Source organism: Oryx dammah, unplaced genomic scaffold, assembly GCF_014754425.2.
Source record: "Oryx dammah isolate SB20612 unplaced genomic scaffold, SCBI_Odam_1.1 HiC_scaffold_26, whole genome shotgun sequence".
Classification (NCBI taxonomy): Eukaryota; Metazoa; Chordata; class Mammalia; order Artiodactyla; family Bovidae; genus Oryx; species Oryx dammah.
The window spans coordinates 2953858-2975258 of record NW_024070210.1 but is presented as its reverse complement, the minus strand read 5'-3'; the positions used below and the strand labels follow the sequence as shown (position 1 = coordinate 2975258).

At 52.2% G+C, this 21401-nt stretch overlaps 1 protein-coding gene across 1 annotated transcript in view; it reads right to left on the bottom strand.

Moving 5' to 3' along the window:
* The window catches only part of PTPN21 (protein tyrosine phosphatase non-receptor type 21), a 77236-nt gene that overhangs the window by 13673 nt on the left and 42162 nt on the right, over nucleotides 1–21401 (bottom strand). The window contains exons 7-13 of the mRNA XM_040227513.1: nucleotides 20521–20608; nucleotides 20030–20118; nucleotides 17645–17732; nucleotides 16059–16138; nucleotides 7549–7609; nucleotides 6853–6937; nucleotides 1836–3130 (exon numbers count right to left, since the gene is read on the bottom strand). Of these exons, the coding sequence (XP_040083447.1) occupies nucleotides 1836–3130; nucleotides 6853–6937; nucleotides 7549–7609; nucleotides 16059–16138; nucleotides 17645–17732; nucleotides 20030–20118; nucleotides 20521–20608 (1786 nt within the window). The remainder of the gene's footprint in view (nucleotides 1–1835; nucleotides 3131–6852; nucleotides 6938–7548; nucleotides 7610–16058; nucleotides 16139–17644; nucleotides 17733–20029; nucleotides 20119–20520; nucleotides 20609–21401) is intronic.

Genomic DNA, 21401 nt, shown 5'->3' with positions numbered 1-21401 from the left:
GAGCCCCGAGGAGCCCCCGCCGCACACCCAGAGCCCCGAGGAGCCCCTGCGGTGAGCAGCCTGCCCGCCACTACGGAGCGGCTTCTGCCAGCCACCCCTGGAGAAAGTCCATGCGCAGCAACAGAGATCCCGCACAGCCAAAAGTGAAGTAACTGATTTTCCAAGACAAACTTAAAGTTCAAAACCATTCAGAGAAAACAGATTTAAATCCATGGCACTAACTGTTAGTCATTCGGGTCTGCGTACATTCATCTATTTCATAACCACTGTAGTACCATGCTAATTTTCCTCCTGCTTGTGAAGATGTTTGTGACGGCTCAGAGGATCTAATAATACACTAGGCCAGGACCACATCTGCGATGGGCCCTCAGGTCTGAGCATGCTGACCAGCAGAAACGGGAGGCAGAGGCCCCAGCTGCCAGGACACGGGGCCTGGGAGACGGAGTGCAGAGGCTAACGCGTCGCTTTCGCCTGGCAAGAGCCCCGGGCACGGGGAACGGAGGCCTGAGCAGAGCGGAGCCTGAGTTGGGCAGCCAGATGACCCAGAGTGGACACACGGGCACAAAAAAGCCACCAATGCCTGGGCAACACTGAGGGCCTCACAGCAAAAAGGCTTCAGCGGGAAGACAGAGAAGATCAAGGTTGAGACAAGCAATTGCTACTTAACAAAATGTGTGTGTGTTAGCTGCTCAGCTGTGTCCAACTCTTTGCGACCCCGTGGACTGTAGCCCGCCAGACTCCTCTGACCATGGGATTCTCCAGGCAAGAATACTGGAGTGGGTGGCCATGTCCTTCTCCAGGGGATCATCCTGACCCAGGGACTGAACTCGGGTCTGTATACAATATTTTAAAATATACAATACAACCTCTATGCAGAATAGTGTAGAAGAGAGGAGAACCAGCTACAGAGATAAACAGGGGTTTAAACTCCGGTCCCTCACCAGCTGTGTGACCGTGGGAAAGTTACTTAGTATCCCAGAGTCCACTTTCTCATCTGTAGAGACAATAGGCCTGTTGTAAGCTGGACACAGTGAAGCAGGAGTGCTCTGGGAATGGCCTTCACCAGCTAGAGATGACGTTATGCTGTTTTCTAGCTGGCCTCAAGTGGATAACAAAGTGCGTGAGTCAGCGTGCTTCATCACGCCGAGCATGACGGAGCTGCGTTTTCTACCAGGGGCCTTCCTTGGCCTCTCAGCTCCCTCAGCCTCTCTTTTAAAGACATCTGGGGTGCTTGGGTTTTCCGTCTTGGTGAAGCAGCCCAGAATCACCCTCCAGTCCCTGGAGGTCACAGCGCAGCAGTTTAAGCCGCACCCACAGACCGTGACACACAGAACCCACTAAGGATACCTCAGGGGAGCTTCCCTGAGCCCACAGCAGCCCTGGGCCTGCGTCGCCAGAGGCTGCTTTTGCCAGTGGCTCACAAGGCAGTCTCGGACAGTGGCGAAACCCTCACTCCTCTTCCCCCGCACCACCTTCTGGAGACCGCCCGTTCACTGTTCCCATCCCACCCCACAGAGCCTCCTACGTTCACCTTTCCCTGAGTCTAAGCCATTATCTCTAGAAATGTCACCAAGATTCAATCCCCATCATTTCCATAGAGAATTAAACTCAGAGTGTTCCAAAAGAAAGCAAAAATAGGGTAAAATGTGTGTGTCTACTGGGCTATGGGGCTGTTCGAAAGAAGTTCAAAAGAAAAAGATGAAAGACATTAGAACTCGCGGAAGTCAAAGACAAGACGGACAAAGGGCAGACGATCCAGAGAAGGGCAGGTTTGCAGGGGGCACCACGTCGTGGGGTGAGGCCCCCGTGCCCACCCCGCACCACACACGGCTCACCCCCAGCGGCGGAAGCCCTTCCACTGCGTTCTTCTTCGCGGAGAGGAGATCGGACGCTGGCCTCTTCTGCAGGGAGTCCCTCCGGGCGCGGTACCTCCCCGACGTGGTGAGGTCCGACTCGGACGCAGATGGCGACAAGAGCCCGTCCCGCCGGGGCCGCGGGCCCTCCCCAGGCGCGGCCCCCGGGGCCTGGGGCTCCAGGATGTGCAGGGGCCCAGGGGCCAGGGGCGCGGTGTGGGGGGCGTCAGGGGGACGTCCGCCCCGGGGGCCGGGCGGCGGCGCAGGCCCCTCCTCGGGGTCCTCGTCCTCATCGCTGCTGTGGATCAGCACGGTGGCGTCGGACAGGGACTTCCCATGCCCGCCTCGCAGGCTGCCCCGTGGCCCGGCGCCGTCCTCCGCTCGCAGCGCCCGCTCCCCCGCCGCCAGGGCCGGCGCGGCTCTCTCCTGCAGCCGCAGGCCCTCGAGGCCGTGCGCCAGGCCGGCCAGCTCGAGGCTGTTGCGCTTCTGCAGCCGCGCGCGCCGGGCGGCCGTCAGCGGCTCGCTCACCTCCTGCAGCGAGTGCGCCACCGGCGAGCTGTCCTCCTGGAAGGTCTGCACCGAGTGGTGCACGCGGCGCGTGATGAGGTCGGGGTTGCTGCTGCTGATGGGCGGCTGGCGGGACAGGTCCGGGGTGCTGTTGGCCGGCCGCGGGTGCGGGTAGGGGGGCGGTGGGCGGTATACCTGCGTCCTCAGGATGCTGGGCGCCGGGCAGTCACGCGCCTGCAGCTGCGCGTTGGTCAGCTCGGGCACGCTCACGGCACCCAAGCCCGGGCGCCGCCCGGCCGCCGAGGCGTAGGGGTAGGGGGCCGGGCTGTGGAAGCTGTGGCTGAGGCTGAAGGCGCCGGGGGCCGCGGGCGGGGAGCCCGGGCGCGCGTGCTCGCGGATCTCGGGCTGGCTGTACACCAGGCTGAGGTTCCGCAGTGAGCAGCTCTGCCGCTCGGCTGGGGCCAGGCCGCGCTGCAGCTGCTTCATGACCGTCTCGTAGTCGGGGGTCGGGCGGTAGGACGGCGGGATCAGGGCGCTGTGCCGGTGCGAGGGCACGTAGTCGGGCCTCAGGACGTCGCTGCCCGTGATGCTGGGGTTCGAGGACCCGGGCGAGGGCTGCAGGTAGGGCTGCGGGCTATTCAAGGAGCTGGTGCTGTGCGCGCTGTACACGCTGCCGTTGCGGACGCGCCCGCCGAGCTCCACCTGCGCGCGATCCAGGCTGGTCTGAGAGTGACAGTAGAAGCCATTCTGGTTGGTCACGAAGAGGTTATCTGGGGGGCGGGCGGGACAAGACAGTTAGCATGCATTCTATGAGGAGACTTTTTTTCTGAATGTACTGAATTAGACCAATTACTCAAGACAAACACTGAGACGGCCTGAACGCCGATGATGTTTATGAAACTCCAGGCTGAAGGGACCTGGCTCTACTCACACGGCCGGATCCTGCACACACGGTTTCTGGGCGCCTCACCTCCTCACCTCCAGAATGGGGTGGTTCTGCCTGCTCCAAGAGTGGGATTCAGGACCTCACACCCAGTAAAGAACAGCCAAATCTATGCCCAGCATTAAGAGTACAACTATACCACAAAACACTGCCCTCTTCTGAAAGTCAAGAGCATGTGTTTTACTAGAGACAAAGCATGCTTTCCAGAACTCTGGGGAGCTAAGAGCAGAAATACCTCTAGGTGTGTGGCCCTGCTGATGCTGAGTGAGTTCAAGCACCGACTGTCTGCAAACATTTCCTGAAATGAAACTCAAGGCGGACTGTGCAGATTCTCCCAGAATGAAGATAACAGGGCAAAGAGTTCAGCAGGATCTAAACCTCAGGAGGTCCTCAAGTGTCACTGGGAGCTGCACAGCTCAGCAGGGGCAGGAAGCCAAGAAGACCCCCGCAAAGACCCCCGGCTCCGCCCCTGCCTGAGTAAGATGGGTCACAGTGGGCAGAGTCAGGAGCCTCATGTGTCCACGGAGGCTGCGTGTGCGCCTGCCTGGGCTGGAAGGAGGCCTGCTTCTTCAGTCCAGCCTGTAGTTCACCTGGAAAACTATCGAGGGTGACTTAACACTTCACTGGAAAGACCACCAGAGAACAACTGCCATTGATAAAAACAATCTTTTTCTGACTCAAAAGCCTCCTGATGGTTTTATCCAAGGGAACAGCAGGCCAGCAGCTCATGCTGGTTTCTATTCCAGCGGCACACACAGCCATGGAGACACGGGCCTCAGAGGCAGCTCATGCTCTCCCTGCGGACGCACCGCGCTTCTCCCGCCTCGAGAGCACCCTGAGGTCTGCGTCTGTGGCGCCCCCTCTCCTCACAGCTGCCAATGCTCACTCAGCCTCACCCCCGCCCATCTAGACCAGCATAATACCTGCTGGTCCTGCTCTGCGCACCCCCCAAACTAACCAATTACGAGTCTGCATGTGTAGAAGACTCTACTAAGAACTAACGGGGTGGGGGGGTGTAGGGAATGATTAGGATCCAAAGAAAAAAGGAAAGGTAAGCACAAAAATCACGGGAACCCAAGGAAGAAGGGTTGCAACTGAAGGAGGGAAGAGTAGCGAGTGAAGGAGCCCAGTGTCACAGGAGCTGGGGGAGGGAAGGAGCGCTTCCAGCTGGGGCTGAGCGATGGGGTCAGGGACGCCTCCAGGACACACGGCGCTCGGGGCCTGGAGAGCGGGCAGCTGCGGTTTCACCAGCTGGGCCCCCTGGCTCTGAGTGCTCTCAGGGTACCCTCCTCCCTGTGGAATCACAGTCAAGGGAATGTGAGCAGAGGGTACAGAGGCAGTCCCCTGCCTCTTCCTCCAACCACCCTAGCCAACCTTCCAGAAGGAAGGGGTTCCAGCCCAGAGCCCTCCTGCCACGGCAGGAGGGAGGCAGGGAAAGGGCGCCGAGGGTGACAGAGTGGGGCGGGCAGCCGGGAGACTCGGCAGAGACAGCGTGGCTGGAGAGAGCTCAGAGCGGGCGCGGGGGGTGAGGCCTGGAACAGAAGCACGAGGGGCATCTCAGAGAGCGCTGAACACTAGACACGGACAATCGTCAGGGAAATGGGACGAGCCCAGCCGCTGAGTGCCAGATGCACCAGGGAGGGTGGGAACTGAGGACGTCAGTGCCTGTGATGCCGCGACTCATGAGAGGTCTCAAAAAAAAATAAGACTGCACTGGCAGGGGCAGAGGGATAGGGAGGAAGAGATATGGAACAGATGTTCCATGAAGTTAATCAGAGGCAAGAGGATTTGCACCTGTCTGGGTACTGAAGGCAAAAAAAAGAAAAGAAACATTATAAGCAGCTTGCAATCCCAGGAACCGGGGGTGACTTCACCGTAAAGGAGTAGGGACCCTGGGAAAGGCACTTGTGGAGCAGGGTGATGCGCTCGACTCCAGGACGCCAGTGTAGCAAGCGGGGGCAGCGGGTGATTTTATGAGTGCTCCCACTCAGCCCGCAGTCCTGGGGGCCCTGAACCGCCCCCAGGCTTTGGACAAAGGGCACGTGGGGCCGGAGCTCAGGAAAGAAGGTGGGCTGGGGAACACAGTCCTCTTCGCTGAGACCCCAACTGCGGATGAGAGAGATGAACCGGATGCCTGCGGAGGGAGCGCGCCCTGGGCAGACCTTCGGGGCAGAGAGCACCAAGGGGGCAGAGAGCACCAAGGGGGCAGGGAGCACCGAGGGGGCAGGAGCGGAGAGCATCCAGCACGCGGAAGAGGCTGGAACGCTGGAGTCTGCCAGGAAGGAGGGTGCGCGAGGGCAGCTTGGCGGAGCAGCACAGATGGGAGGGGAAGGGGGAACCAGCAAGCAGAAGGGGCACACAGCGGCACCCTCAGAGGTGGGGAGAAAATGAAAGAAAAGATAGTTTACGCTGCAGTCTGGAGGGAGAGGAAAGACATTAGGAGGCTTGCAGATGGAGAAAAAGGGAGGGCCGGAGAGGAAACACTGCAGAGGAGAGAGACTTTTCGGGGTGGGGGGCGGGCGTCAAAGCCACAGGAGGGCAGTGTGGGAGGAGGAGAAGCCAGTGAGGAGGGAACAGCAACACCCCGAGGTGCACACTCTGGGACTCCGCAGGCGACTGTCCCCGCCGCCCGGAGAATCTCACCCACCCACATGCACAGCACCAACAACGCGCCACCACCTGCCTCCTGGTCCCCGCTCGCCGCCCTCCACAGTCCCCTACGGGCCTGAGTCCAAGCCCCCGCTTCGCCGTCTGTGCCGGGGGAGTCACTAACCCCCACAAAAGCAGGGGCAGCGGCCCCACCCAGGAGCTCGCCACTCCCCACCTTTCGAAGTCACCCCTCTTTCCAGAAACCCTTTCTCAGACTGCCCAGTTTTCTCTCGTCACAACACGCCTGTCCCCTTTGTACCTAAGTCGTCTGCGTACTTGTGTTATCCTCCTCTATTAGGTTCTAAGCTTCTTAAGATGTGGAATTACCTCTCTGCATCCATCTCCCCGCCTTTATAGCAGAGCCTTGTGGACAGAGTAAAGTAATAATGCTTGTAAAATGAATGCTGGAGATATAGCTTCAGAGGCCCTGTCTTCACATAGCTCTATGTGCCCATCATTTGAAAGATAAACATAAAAAGAGGAAAATAATCCTTTACAATGGGAAGGTCTCAGGCAGGAAAACACACGGAACAAGCCTGGGACCTCCGGGGCCAGAAATCACAGAAGCGCTCAGAGCCCCTGGGGCACATGTTAACAGGACTTGGGAGCCAGTTTGAAGGAGTGCCCATGGGCCAAATTCAGGATCAAATCTGAGCATCAGAATCTGATACTACATGTTTGCTATCCACATCCAAAAAAAAAAGCTGACTCTAACAGCAGCCTCTTTTATGAATCCAGGTTGGCTATCATCATGACAATAATTCTGTCAAGTTAAATTTTTAAGTTATTTGTGTAATAACTTCAGCCAAAAAACTATCCTGGCTTCAAGATCTCCAAGCCTTCATGATTTACTCAAATTATAGTAATTTTGTAAGGCATTTCAGAAATGGTGTACTTTACCTAGGGAAGAGGCGTACGGTTCTGTGTAATGTCCACTATAGTGCAGCTGGGGTGGGGCAGCCATCGCATAGGGTTGCGGCTTGGGCTAAGAATCGGAAAGTCAGAAACAGGATTAAAACACATCGTCTGTGGAAATATGTGTAAACAGTTCTTTTCTGGCTCCTTTCTCTTCACTGAGAAACTTCTGAAGGAGCCTGATGTATTATATATGAAAAATAAATATCAAGACCCTGTAGCTCTTACCTTATCTATCCTTTTCAGGGTTTTCCAGAAAGGCAATGCTAAGCGCTATGCTCTATTATCAGACAGCAGACAGCACAAGAAAGCAGGAACAGACAGAGATTTCCTGAATTCTTATATAAATAATCGATTAGAAGAAACTTATATGTACTACATTTAATCTTATTAGCAAAACCATCTAGTATTTTAAATATCTACTAACTTCTGATTACTCTTGGCTAATAGTCAATATCTTTAGTATTAGGTTGGACCTAACATTTTAAAATATATAACACAATAAATGTTACATATATAAATATTAGGCTTAAGTTGTAGAAAATCACCATTTCTTTGGTCAAATGTCAGCATACTTTAACAGTTCAAACTAAAAACCAATACCGCTAAAAGCATATTTTATTAAGGAAAGCGACAGAACTAAAACAAAAAAAGGCAACTGTAATTCTCCTTCTTTCTTACCAGAGACAGCCTCGAAGAAGACCTCCTCCTAACTGGGTTCACTATGACGGTCTGCGTTTGCCTGTAAAAATACGACACGTCTTTGAGAAACACATATACACATGCTCATATGCACACAATCTTCCTAAACATGCTAATAAGAAAGTAAAAGGATAAATCTTCCCAAGTGACAAACTCATCCAGTCATCAGAGAAAAGGCAGGCGGTCCCCTGGCCGGACTCCAGGGTCTGAGCCTCGAGGAACAGCTGTCGGTCGCCTGGCTGAGCCCAGGGCCGGGCAGGAGGAGCTGTCCCCACTCCACGCAGGCAGGCCCTCTGGAGTGACCAGCAGCAGAGTGGAGGGGCGCCAGGCGAGAGGGCCACAGACTCATCCCCAGGGAAGAGTCGGCACAAATGCGCTTCTCCTGCGGGCCGGGCTCAGCGCTCAGGATGGACCGCCAGCTGCCAGTCTCAGAGCCAGAAGCAATGAAGTGCCTTTGATGGAGAGCCTGTGAGCCACGGACCACACACATGATCAAGAGACAAGCTGGGAACTTGGGAAACTTAGGAATATGTGTGTTAGCTGCTCATGTCTGACTCTTTGTGACCCCCTGGACCGTAGCCCACTAGGCTTCTCCATCGGTGGGATTCTCCAGGCAAGAATGCTGGAGTGGGTTGCCGTTCCCTCCTCTGTAAGAACATGTATTTCCTCTAAGAAACTAAGGTAGGGAGAACCAGAGTAGGAACATTGGTTCAGTGGGCTGGTAACTCCATTTACGTTCCTTTGCAAGAAACTTCTCTCTGGTTCTAAGTATACTTTTAAAAAAGAAATGAAAAGTATTCAGGAGTCCTGGCTAACATTTATCAGATAATTTGAGATTTTAAGCTATTCAGACCAAGCTCCATCTTTGAATAAACATAGGTCACAAATAAGCAAAAGAAAATTCCTTTTGTCAGAATCTACCTTTTAAAGATAAAGGCAGGCATTTTTGTTGTTCCTGTGTGTGGTCAGTTTTATTGCAAATAAGAGCTAGGAGCCTATACACACAGGATTCTTGGGTTTGATCATGATGCAATTTTGTCAAAGCACTTTTTGAAAAACCTTTGAGCATCTATTCCTGGCCCATAAGCTTATGTGACATGTAATTACAGATTACAAAAAATGTCATCCTTGGTTATAGTGTTCCTAAGGACTAACTACTAAAAAATCCATAATCACAGAGTGAACATTAGTTCCAGTTAATCAGTAAATTTACCATGTCAAGCTTAAGTCTCAAAAATTATTCTCAGCACTGTAACAACAAATTTCTTATATTAAATCCCTAAATACTAGTTAATTTTTATAAGATTTTTGAGGTAAAAGAAAATTATTCCTAATAGGAGCTGTCACGTAGCTGCAACTGCTTTTATGAGTTGACTTTTTTGATTAAACACTTTTTAAAATAACTTGTTTATCATTGGAACGTATTAAGATTGCTGATGAAGAATAGATGTCTTTTTCCCAAAGGATACTCCTATTCTGCCAGTAATTATTTCGCAACAAAAATAAAACGGACGTCAATTCCATTAGATTGCAAACGTACCCACATCAGTTGGTAAGACATTAGTAAAGTCAGGAGGGTGTACTGAGTGTTTTTCCCCCCTTAATTTATTTTTAATTGAAGAGCAATTACAGAATCGTGTTGGTTTCCGCCATGCACCAACATGGATCAGACACAGGTAATCACAGGTCCGCTCACTCGAGGCTCCCTCCCCACTCCCACCCCGCTCCCTGCTCCCGCCCCTCTAGGTTGCCACAGAGCCCCGGTCTAAGTCCCCCGAGTCACAGCAGATTCCCAGTATCTATTCTACATGTTAGTATATGTTCATTCTCTTTTAAAACGCTCCCTAACTGCACACTGTTGTTGTTTAGTTGCTAAGTTGTGTCTGACACTTTGCCCCTGGACTGCAGCCCTCCAGGTACAGAGAACAAGCCCTGCTGCACTGGCAGGCTGGGTCCTTTACCACCGAACCAACAGGCACACTCCTTAACTGCATGTTAATGTAGTCCTCAACTTAGCACCCAGGATTTGAAGACACTGCATCTTGCAGCCTCGAGGTTTACTTTCCCTTTATTCTCCATCGTCAGGGCTAGGTTGGCCTTTGAAGTTTATATTTGGTCCAGAGACTCACCAAATTGACTAAACCTTTAAAGGACTACAAATTCAAAATGCAGAGATGAGGAAAAAGCCATTGATAGGATCTTCCAACGAGGTGTCCAGAGTTGCCCAGCCGGACACAAAAACAAAGGCTGTTAAACACGAAGCCCAGGGACATGAGCTTTGGAGTAGGGGTGGCGCCCCCACACAGGGGTCTATTCTGGGACCTGCTGGCGGCCCCCAGGGTGGAGGCGGTACCCCTACACGGGGTCTATTTTGGCACCTGCTGGCGGCCCCCAGGGTAGAGGCGGTACCCCTATACAGGGGTCTATTCTGGCACCTGCTGGCGGCCCCCAGGATGGAGGTGGCACTGCAGAGGCCACTTCTGCTAAAAACAAACCAGCACGTCTTCCTTCTGCCCAGCTGACGTAGGCAGCCTCTCCGTCAGGTCTACATATTCTAACCTCCTCTTTCTTCTTGCCAAACTCCTTGAGAATGCAGTTTTCTAGGAGACCAGCTAACCTTAGTACACAAGAGAGAATGGTTAACAGTTGGTAGTGTTTGGGGGCAGTTACTATGCTGGTGGGTGCTTCTAAAAACGAGACAGCTAAAGATCTTGCGGGGGCTGGAAATCACTGGAATGTGTGTATTGGAGAAGACACAATAAGAAAAGGTTGCTAGCCCAAGTAAAACAAATGACATTAATTATTGAAACAGTGCAAAAGGCTATATACGATTACCTCGGGGAATCCAAACACCAACCCTGAGAAGGAGGCTGGTTATTATCCTGATTTTACAGATAAGAAAACGGATACTTACATTAAGTAAATTGCTTCTGGTCACATGGCAAATAAGCAGAACTGGTATTAGAACCGGGCGGGTCTGTCAGATTCCTGAGCACACGCTCCTAACAGCTGATTATGCTGTCTGACGGCCCCTCCCCACCCCAACAGACACATGGGCTCCACCAAGGCAAAGGACACACCATGGCACCACAAGGAAGCCACCGAACGTGTGCTGAACAAGTGAATGAAACAGCAAGTGAGGACTACAACAGATGCTTATGGCTAAGCACTTACAATTCGGGCTTCCCTGATGCTCAGCTGGTAAAGAATCCGCCTGCAATGCAGGAGACCCCAGCTCAACCCCTGGGTCAGGAAGATCCACTGGAGAAGGTAAAGGCTACCTACTCCAGTATTCTTGGGCTTCCCTTGTGGCTCAGCTGGTAAAGAATCTGCCTGCAATGCAGGAAACCTGGGTTCCATTCCTGGCTTAGGAAGATCCACTGGAGAAGGGAATGGCTACCCACTCCAGTAATCTGGCCTGGAGAATCTAACGGGCTGTATAGTCCGTGGGGTCACAGAGTCGGACACGACCGAGCAACTTTCACTTGGGCTTCCCTAGTGACTCAGCTGGTAAAGAATCTGCCTGTAATGCAGAAGACCTGGGTTCAATCCACAAGTCAGGAAGATCCCCTGGAGAAGGAAATGGCAACCCACTCCAGTACTCTTGCCTGGAAAATTCCATGGACAGAAGAGCAGGACAGGCTGCAGACCATGGACTCCCAGAGTTGGACATGACTGTGCAACGAACTTTCACTTACAACTTACACTTGAGCTGTAAAGACAGTAAATTTCCAAGAGCTGACTTTTGCTTTGTGAGCTTTCTTTCTTGTATATTTCAAGCTATAGAAGAGTGAGATTTTGATGCACAAAAAATATATTCGCTAGTGAAAATACCCAGAAAATATTGACCTCAGTGACCTTCCTTTAATGGGACAGGGGCTTTCTCTTCTTCCAGGCTTCTCACAGTGTCTTCAAAAACCTTGCAGCACGGTTTTTGTCCCCCAAGAAGGCGGACAGCCCCAACTCCCTCCAGGCAGGGCCAGTGCATCTCCTGATCACAGAAGTCTCCAGAACAGACTGGCTGCTGTATTTGCCAGTAGCCCTAAACTGCAGGAACACTCGCCAATGCTGACAAGGCTGAGCAAGGACTCCACTGGCGACAGGAATTCAACCTCCCCCTCTAGAGAAAGTCCGTGGAAACTTCTGCCACTTAGCTTTGCAGGGTTGGGGATACCAGACTCCCCTTTCCCCTCTCTCCCCAGAGAGGAGAGAAAGAGCCTCACACACACCAAGAACCCTCTCAAGATTCCTTTTCCCTCCGATTCTTCTCATGCATGACTGGGTCTGGGGCTTGGGGTGGCAGAGAAGAGGAGAGAAGTCATTTGACCTAAGAAACTGTCACTACCTAATTTAATTCCTATTCCAACTCTAAAAAAATGCTAAATAAAACTCACATTATCCTCACACTATAAATTCAAAAAGCAAAGAGAGGGACTCCCCTGGGGGTCCAGTGGCTAAGACTCTGCATGCAGGAGGGCCAGGTTCAATCCCTGGTCAGAGAACTAAGATCCCACGTGTCACGGGCCAACTAAGTCCAAGTGCTGCAACAAAGGCCAAGCACAGTCAAAAAAAAAAAAGAATTCATTTCTCTTCACCTGGGGGTCAAGTGCTGCATTCACTTCTTGTAGAATGAAGTGGGTATCTTCCACCATAAATTATTTCATAGCGACAGTTCATGAGAATGGACTTCCATGAGTTAACATGTAAGGAAATTAAAAGAAAAATGTAGAAAATAGACCTTTACATATAATTATTTCACTTTAAAAAATACTTGTTTTCCTTATACAAATGTAACATATGCAACAGAGGATCTAATATAAATGTGGTTTTATTTATATTTGGGAATAAATAGTAATATTACCAAAAAAAAAAAAAGAGCTAAGACTGGGTCATTTACCGCCCCCCCCCACACTCATAAATTATTTATTTTCCCTCTGAACTTTAAAACTATTACCAAGGGGTGATTTGCCAAAAAACTATTTTAAAAAGGTATTAACCACCAACCAATAGGGATGCCTACTGGAAAAAGATTCTATCTTATGGTTTATTTCAAATGACTGATTCTCCATTAATTTCCAGGAAAAAAAAAAGTGAACTGAGGGAATGATGGCACATTATTACGAATACTCTTATTAAACTTATGAAAAGCTTTACATCCACGAAAGGGCTGTGGCCCGGGAGACTGCGCACGCACCGCTTTGCATGAACACACGCGTCTGCACACAAAGCAGTGCCACCCACGCCGGGCTACAGGCCGGGGCGGAGGAGCCCCAGACGCCACCGCCTGGGACGCCGGCGCCGCGGAACCCGCCGCGAGGGGGCGCCCTCCTCACACAAAGGCGCCCGGAGCCCCGAGCCCCGCGGCCGGCAGAGGCGGCGTCGGCCACGGGGAAGGCAGGGCCGCTGCGCCTGGCGGTTCGCGTCTTCCGCGGCAGAAGCAGCGGGACTCATCTCATATGAAAGGACGGTGGAGGGAAAGGATGCAAGGAGCCCGGGGCCTCAGGGCTGATTAATTGCTGGATGGTCGTCCCCAGCGGACGTCCTTCCCGCCCCAAGCCGGGCCGCCTCTTTCTCTGCACGGCGGCTCCTTCCCACCGGCCCCCATGACCCGGAGAGCGCCTCTCCCTCCCGGGCCCTAAGGTACCAGCCGTCCTTCCATCAGGAGCAAAAGGACGGCGGCGGGGAGCAGGACGGCTCGTCCCCCCGGACTCCCCGAGCCTGCTTCGGGCTCGTCACTCGGGAGCCGGCCCCGGCCCCGCCGGACGCCCCGGCCTCAAGACTCGCGGGAGGAGCCCTGCGCCCCCAGCCCCGGCGGACGGACGCGCCGGGCCCGCGAGGCTCGGCCCGGGCAGGGCCCACGGCCGGATCCCCGCCCTGCTGCCAGCTGCCAGCCGCTCGGCAGTGCGCGAGTCCGCGCTTGTCCATCCCCACCGCGTCCCTGTGAGCGGGCACCAGGACTGTGCAGACGGGCCGCTGTGAAGCCAGAGACGAAGGCGGGCCACACGGCGCCTGACATAGAGGAAGCGCCGACTGGACCGCGGGATACGCAGCAGGAAAAGCAGCACTGAGCGCGGGACCGGACAGGCAACGCGGCGGCCCGGCAGCACCGCTCAGGCTGGATCTGCACGAACGAGGGCGAGCCCGCCCGAGAACAGCAGGCGAAGGCCCGGGGCCGCGAGGGGCACCAGCCGGGCAGGGACTGCGGGCCCTGGGTGCCAGGACGGAGGCTCGGCGGGGCACTGGGCCCGGAGGAGGCGGGCAGGCGGGGAGGGCAGCGCAGACGTGGGCCTGAGCGATGACTGGGAGCAGAGCTGCGTCTTTGGCTCATCGGTTCTGGAGACTGCCCAGAGCAGGCGCGACAGGGCCAGCAGGCCGGCTGGGGGGCAGCTGGTGAGCTGGAGCAGAGGGCAGGGCTTCAAGAACAGGGTATGGGGAAGGAGCGGAACCGCTCTGCTTCGCATGGACTTCTGCCGGGAAGCCTCTCTGAGCCTGTGCTTCCGGCTAGGTACCCTTCTCCCAAGGGCTCCGACAGCACCACAGACATCCTAGGGCAGCGCGCGCAACACTCGCTTCTCCAGGTCCACTCGGCAAATCCGTCAAGGCTTCCGGAGAGCGAGGCCCTTGCTCGGCACCGGGAATACAGGGGTTAACAAGAGGGGAGCGGTCTGGGCTCTGCAGCCAGCGCCAGGGGGGATGCAGACCACAAACAGAGATGGGGGTACCCAGATCCAGGGGCTGCGGGCCATGAAGGGGAAACAGGTAGCAGATGGAGACGGGTGCACGGGGTGGTCAAGAACCACCTCTCTGGGCCTTCCCTGGGGGCCCCTGGCTAAGACCCCCCACTTACAATGCAGGGCGCTTGGGTTCGATCCCCGGTCAGAACTAGATCCCACATGCCACAACGACCCGGCACAGCCAGATAAATATTTAAAACAAATAAAAAAACTGCTGATGAAGGGCACCTCTGAAGAGGCCCTGATGCAATGAGGGGCCAGTACGTGAAGACTGGCCTCAGAAAGAGGAGGAGAGGGGGTCGGACGGACGGAGGGCACGCTCACAGACCAGAAAGGATACTAGTGTGGCTGGAATGGGGTGAGCAAGGAGGGCAGAGGGAACAGTGGAACCAAGCAAGCAGAGCACACGCGGCTTTGCACTTCCAAGGACGAGGGCGAGTCAGTGCAGGGCCTTAGGCAGAGTGAGAGGATTCCGGCTGACGATGCAGAGTCGGCTACAGGCAGGGAGGCCCAGAAACAGCCAGAGAGCTGCGGCAGTATTCCAGGTGAGCGCCAGGGCAGCCGGCACCAAGTTACCCGCTGAAGGAGCGGTCAAGATGGCCTGAGAGCGATTTTGAAGGTACAGAGCTCGCGGAGCGCACGGACGAACTGCGCTGGGAGGACAGAAGCAGGAACGGCGGCGGAGCTCCAGCTCCGGGGCTGGTGCCCGTGCTGTGCCAGCGCCTGAGGAAACGGGCAGGGGCGGGAGCAGCACTCGGGCAGGAAGGCGAGCCGCGGGTGGAGTCTGGCTTCAGGCGCGTTACCAAATCGGAAGCCCGTGAGGCACCCAAGTGGAGATGCCAAGGAGGCAGCCGGGGGTGCGAGTCCAGAGCTCGCGGGAAGGCAGGCTGGAGACAGGTGCGCTGCAGGTACAGATGCTGCTACGAACAGAGTCACGCCGAATCCCCTAGAGTGAGTGTAGACGAGAAGAGGTCCGGGGGTGAAAGCAGCCAAGGTGACGGAGAAGAAACAACCTCAGAACGAGAAAGAGCAGGAGAAGGGGGCCTGGCAGCCAAGGAGCGGACAGTCGGGGCGCGGGGAGGAAGGGGCGGGCAGAGGCTGGCCACCGCCCAGCGCTCCAGTGAAGAGCTCAGATGACCGCCGGGTGAAGGGCGCCGTCACTCTGACAGGGGGCGCCAGTGAGGAGGTGGCTTAAGGGAAACGCCGGGAGGGAGGGGAGAGAGAAGGATGACGCCCCTCTTTCCAAGAGAGAAGAAGAAAGGTACAGCACCGTGGCTCCAGGGACGTGCAAACGGAGAAAATGTGTTTAGAGGTAAAATGAGGTAGCATGTTTGCGTCCTAACAGGAATGACCCAGCAGAAAGGGGTAAACACACGGGGCTAGGAAAATGTACATTAAGAAGGGGTGTAAATTCTTCAAATGGCTGGAAGAGCTGAATGAGCTTTTATGACTCAAACTGTTGATTAAAAAAAAATTTGTTTTTCCTTTTAGCTTTCAAGAAGTAGAATAATTCTGTTACTAGTTGAAAGAAATCTTAGAGGCCTATTTGTAGATACTAGAGGTTGGTCCAAAGCTAAAATGAAAAATAACTGAGAAATAAAATTTTAACACACAAAAGCAAAGAGATTATTATGAAAATGTCATTCAAAAGTTATCTTCTTAAAAAAAATTGCCTTTATAGATGATACCCTGTAGCTCAAGATGAAAACTTCTAAGGTCATCATTTCCCAGTATCCACGGGCAGGGTGTACTTACAGGCTGCATTGATTTAGTCTGTAAAATTTATGTCGTGCAACACAGAGTCTCCAGACGTATTTTGCTGTTTCCATGTCTTCCTAGTAAAAAAAGACACACAAAGTAAAGCAAAGTACATCTACAACTTGATACAGACCTTCTCTGAGAACCAGACAGACATGGGTGACAGGGCGCATCAGAGTCGCTTCTAACACACTGCGATTCTTGCACTGTCTACCACTGCACCCCCATATGAATGTTGTGATTCGGGTTCAAATTATGAAGACCACCTGGAGAAGGGAATGGCACCCCACTCCAGTATTCTTGCCTGGAAAATCCCATGGACTGAGAAGCCTGGTAGGCTACAGTCCATGGGGTCACAAAGAGTCAGACACGACTGAGTGACTTCACTTTCACACCTTTAGGGGAAGTGTACATAGGGTGCTTGGCTCAAAGTGTGGTGTCTAACAAGGGTTTAATAAAAGTTTCAGTACCTTAAAAAAAAAAAATTATGAAGACTAACAAAAAGCTCTCAATAGTATGATTCTTATATTAACAGTTTCCAGATGACTTAGAAATCTTTTAATTATGAAAATGTCATCTTTTATTATTACTCAAAGATGTGACTAAACAAAACATTTTTATTATTAACAAATAGATGCTCAAAGACATTTTTAAAAGAAGTAACTCAGACCCATGGCTTTTGTCAAGAGAGTAGAGTTAACTGTGAAACAGTATTTCTACAGAGCTGGATGCTTTTGAACTGTGGTGCTGGAGAAGACTCTTGAGAGTCCCTTGGACTGCAAGGAGATCCAACCAGTCCATCCTAAAGGAGATCAGTCCTGGGTGTTCACTGGAAGGACTGATGCTGAAGCTGAAACTCCAATACTTTGGCCACCTCATGCAAAGAGTTGACTCATTGGAAAAGACCCTGATGCTGGGAGGGATTGGGGGCAGGAGGAGAAGGGGACGACCGAGGATGAGATGGCTGGATGGCATCACTGACTCGATGGACGTGAGTCTGAGTGAACTCCGGGAGTTGGTGATGGACAGGGAGGCCTGGAGTGCTGCGATTCGCGGGGTCGCAGAGTCGGACACGCCTGAGCGACTGAACTGAACTGATTCACTTATCAGTGGGAGCCGAGATACAGTGTCTCCTTTCTTCCCTACTGTGCTCATGCATGCTTAGTCGCTTCAGTTGTGTCCGACTCTGTGCGACTCCATGGACCATACAGGCTCCTCTGTCCGTGGGATTCTCCAGGCAAGAATACTGGAGTGGGTCGCTATGCCCTCCTCCAGGGGATCATCCCGACCCAGGGATCAAACCCCGTATCCTGCACTGCAGGCAGATTCTTTATAGCTGAGCCTATGTACGTAATTTAAAGGTCATCTTAATCAGACAGTATTTATCCAAAGACTCAATTCATTCAACAGTATTTACTGAGCAACTTTGCTAAGTGCGATTATGCAAAATGTTATAAAGAATAAAATTTTATGTTTTATAAACTATGAAAAACTATCATTTTAAAGCTACTCCCCCAAACATACACACAGAAATGTTAGCTTTTAGGAAAAACAGTCCATGCATATTCCTAATGTTTACTCACAGTTTGAAACTGGATGGTCTCCTCTTTATTTGCCAGCTCTAAGGCAAAAAAGGACTTATTGTGGGACATGTTAGCAATATCTTGCCACCTGGAGAACAACAAGCAGAAAATGGTCATATAAGTACTCAGATTTTTACTAAGAGACAGAAGGTAAGATTTTTTTCCTTTTTGAGCTTAATGTATAGCCTATTATTTGTTATTTTAGGAAGAAAACAGGGCTTTAATTGGTGAGCATGCATTTTATAACTGAAGTGACAACAGGGAGGAACAAAAAGTAACGCATGTATACTGAAACAGAGGCAGATATTCAAAACTGTAACCTTGGGGACTTCCCGGGGGGTCCCGTGGTTGAGACCCCAGGCTTCCAATGCAGGGGGCAAGGGTTTGATCCCTGGTCAGGAAACTAAGATCCTACATGCCGCACAGCTAGGCCAAAATAAATACATAAAAATGTAAACTCTACTCATCCTTGTTTGCTGGACTAGTCTGAGCAAATATCCCACTCTCAGCTGCCAATGCTCCTTCGTTCATTCAACAGACGCTTTAGCAGGCACCCACTGTGACGATACCAGGCATCCTGTGTTCGATCCTGGGGCACAAAGACGGGTGAGGGGCAGTGCCGCCCTCAGAGGGGCTCCAGTGGGGGGTGGGGGCGGGTGGAGAGCACAGACCTAACAAGCACTGTTACCTTCTGGTACACAGGGCAAAATAAGACCCAGAGGTAGAGCAGAGATGCCCTACAAAGCTGAGGAAGCAGGGCCAGCCAACAGAAAGCTCAGATGCTGGGAACCCAAAGAGTGAATCAGTCTGGGGTGTTCACCAGGATTCAAACTCCAATTCTGAACTTTCTAACTGTAGTTTAGCATGTTAAGGTTTTATATATTAGTATTTTATTACACACTGCATAATTTTTACAAAGGGAAAAACAGGTCTGGAAGGAAAAATTTTACCCCTTTATCTTTCTCCATCTTATTAGATTTACATTTATTGAAATAAATAAAATTCATTCACAATAACTTGGTACTTCATTGCTTCTGTGTTTTAATTTTCTGGATGACCTGTGTACAGAGCATGTGGGATCTTAGTTCCCTGACCAAGGGTCCAACCCAAGCCCCACGTGTTGGAAGTGCAGAGTCGTGACCACTGGACCTTTAGGGAAGTCTCTAATTGCTAAACTGAAAGATTGTGAGTGTCATATTAAAGAAGGCATTTTAGAACTTCCTATCCAGTGAGATAAAGGAAGCCCACGGGGATGTCTCCCATGTTCTGTGACCTTTCGAGCAATGTCAGGGTCCTTCCCTTCGGTGCCACTCAGACCCATCTCTGCCCCCTGCCCTGCAACTGAGCGTGTTGGGGAGACAGTGAGCAGCCTGGGGACCTGAGAGCAACTGCCCTCAGGAGCCGCCTGAGCCAGGGCAGGACGGTCCAGGAGCGGGGACCTGTTCTCCAGGCTGGCACACACTCCATGGCCACAGTCACCAGGGAGAATTCAGGCCTCCAAAGGCAGGAGAGCAAAGGAAGTGAAGGGACACACAATACTGAAAAGGGAGCTGCCTTCGCCGGAAAGCTCGCTGCTGCAAGCCAGCCACGCTTAGCACTCTGCTATCTGTCCTCTGTCCTCCTGACTCGAATACATTCAAAGACTTCCACAAATGAAGAGCACCACTCTTTTTATAATCAAGAAAAGGAAAATCTACATTACAAAAAGTAATTTAGACATTGGTATTTTAGGAATTTTGGTACCAGCTAGAATCAGGGAAAGCCTAGATTTCCCATGAGAAATAGCCGGGGAAACCAGAGCTCAAATGAAAAATGCGTTGCTCGTTTACATCAGTGTGTGTACGTTTGTTCAGCCCCACGGCGGTGAATTTTGTTTTTTTCCCCTAAGGCTGGGGTACAGTGGGCATCAGGCACTTTATTCTGAACCTGATGAAACGTGTTTCTAAGGGCACCGAGCCCTTCAGCCTCCAAGAACTCATCCTAACATGCAAGCCTCAGCTACTGAGGAGAGAAATCTGATTTTGTTTTTGAAATCAACTGGGATCTAAACCCTGAAATAAATACTCATACTTTACATAGAAAAGAAAGAAAAGAAAAATTCACACACCAAGACAAAGAGTGGCCTCCATATGGTAAGAAAAGGGTCACACGTCTTTAAACATTTCCTAAGCAGGCCACCATTATAAACACTGTTTTCTGCAATTTAGTTTTGAAGTAAGTATCTTATAACTATTGCGGTCAGGTGCAATTTTATTCTAAGAAGGGTATGGTTCCATTTGCTAGGGAGGCCTTAGGAGACACTTACTTGTGAGCAATACAATTAGCACAAGGACTAAAACTCAGTCACTAGCAGGAGCCACAGAAAGTGCGCAGAAAGAAAAGTACCTAAACACCACAGGGGGTCTCCCACTCTTGTGCTTCACAAAGACGCCTTCGAGACACGCGCCGACAGATATGTCGCAGCCTTGGCTGTCCTAGGAGGAGAAAGCGGACGCGGAAACACGGGGCAGCAGAGACGTGGGGGGCCCGGGGGCCCCACCTACCCCCACTCCTGTGTCCCACATGGAGAAGGCTTGGGAGACCTCCCCTGAGGGGGAAAGTCTGCAAGGTATAAACGTGTCACCTTGGAAACACATATGAAAATACAGTTGGGCTCCTTAAGGAATTCTATTCCAAGAGTAATTCCAAGAACAAAAGATAAAACAGGAATATCTGTTTTGTAAGAAAACTTTGGCCACGAAGACCTCAGCTTTCACATTTCCAAACATCTGCACAAGTTGGGCCTTCGGGCAGCACAGCGTCCCTGGCCTTCCCTGCTAACCTGCTGGAACGACTCAAGCGCCCTTCCGAGGGCCCCGTCTTCGGGCCTCGCTTACCTTGGCAGGGTAGCTCTCTTCCCCGTAGCCGTCCATTCTCTCTACCTCCTGCATGTAGAGCATTTCCGCATCAGGAGCTGTGAGGCCCCTGCAACCCGAGAGATCTGTCAGACAGACTGTTCACAAACTAAAAAAATTTCAGCAAAAGCTTGTTTGCGAAAAACTACATCTCAATCGGGTATAAAGCGTTAGAAACATTTCAAGTTTCTAAGCGTCTATGATTAGTTTATCAATCCACCAATTTTTACTGAGAATCAACTACATGCAAGAGCACTGTGCTGAATGCTGAGGGCTGGTAATGTCAGGTCCGACCCCTTGGCCTCAGGGCAGGCCAGGGGGAATGCAGAAAGTAAAACAACCTCCTAAGAAGATTTCAGGGAGAGCCAGACTTCTCTCCAAACCACCAAAGTGTCAGACAGTACTAAGCACTGTGTGCTAAACGCCATACGGTGAGTGGGGCGAGTAAGCGTTAGCAGCTGGCTTCGGTGACAGCGTGATGAGGGTGGGCAGGTAGGCGGGAAGGCAGTGTGGGCAGAGAAGGTGGCCACTGCATGGACACCGCCTTTCCAACCTCACTTTCTGCTGCTCCACACACCCGCAAGGTACCCTCCACCACGACCACACCAGACTCTGTGTGTCTTTGAACATCCCACACTCCCTCGTGCCTGCGAGCCTTTGCACGTGCTAATCATGCTTCCCAGTCTAACTATCATCCACGTGTGCACCTGGTCAACCCCTGACCCCCATCAAGACTCAGCCTGCACACCCTCTCGCTCACCTTCTGGGATTGCCCTGCTCTACGCAGACCCACCACCTTCTGTGCACGCCTCTCCCCCGCACTCACGATGAGAACTGTTAACTACTGTTACAGTGGGCTGTAC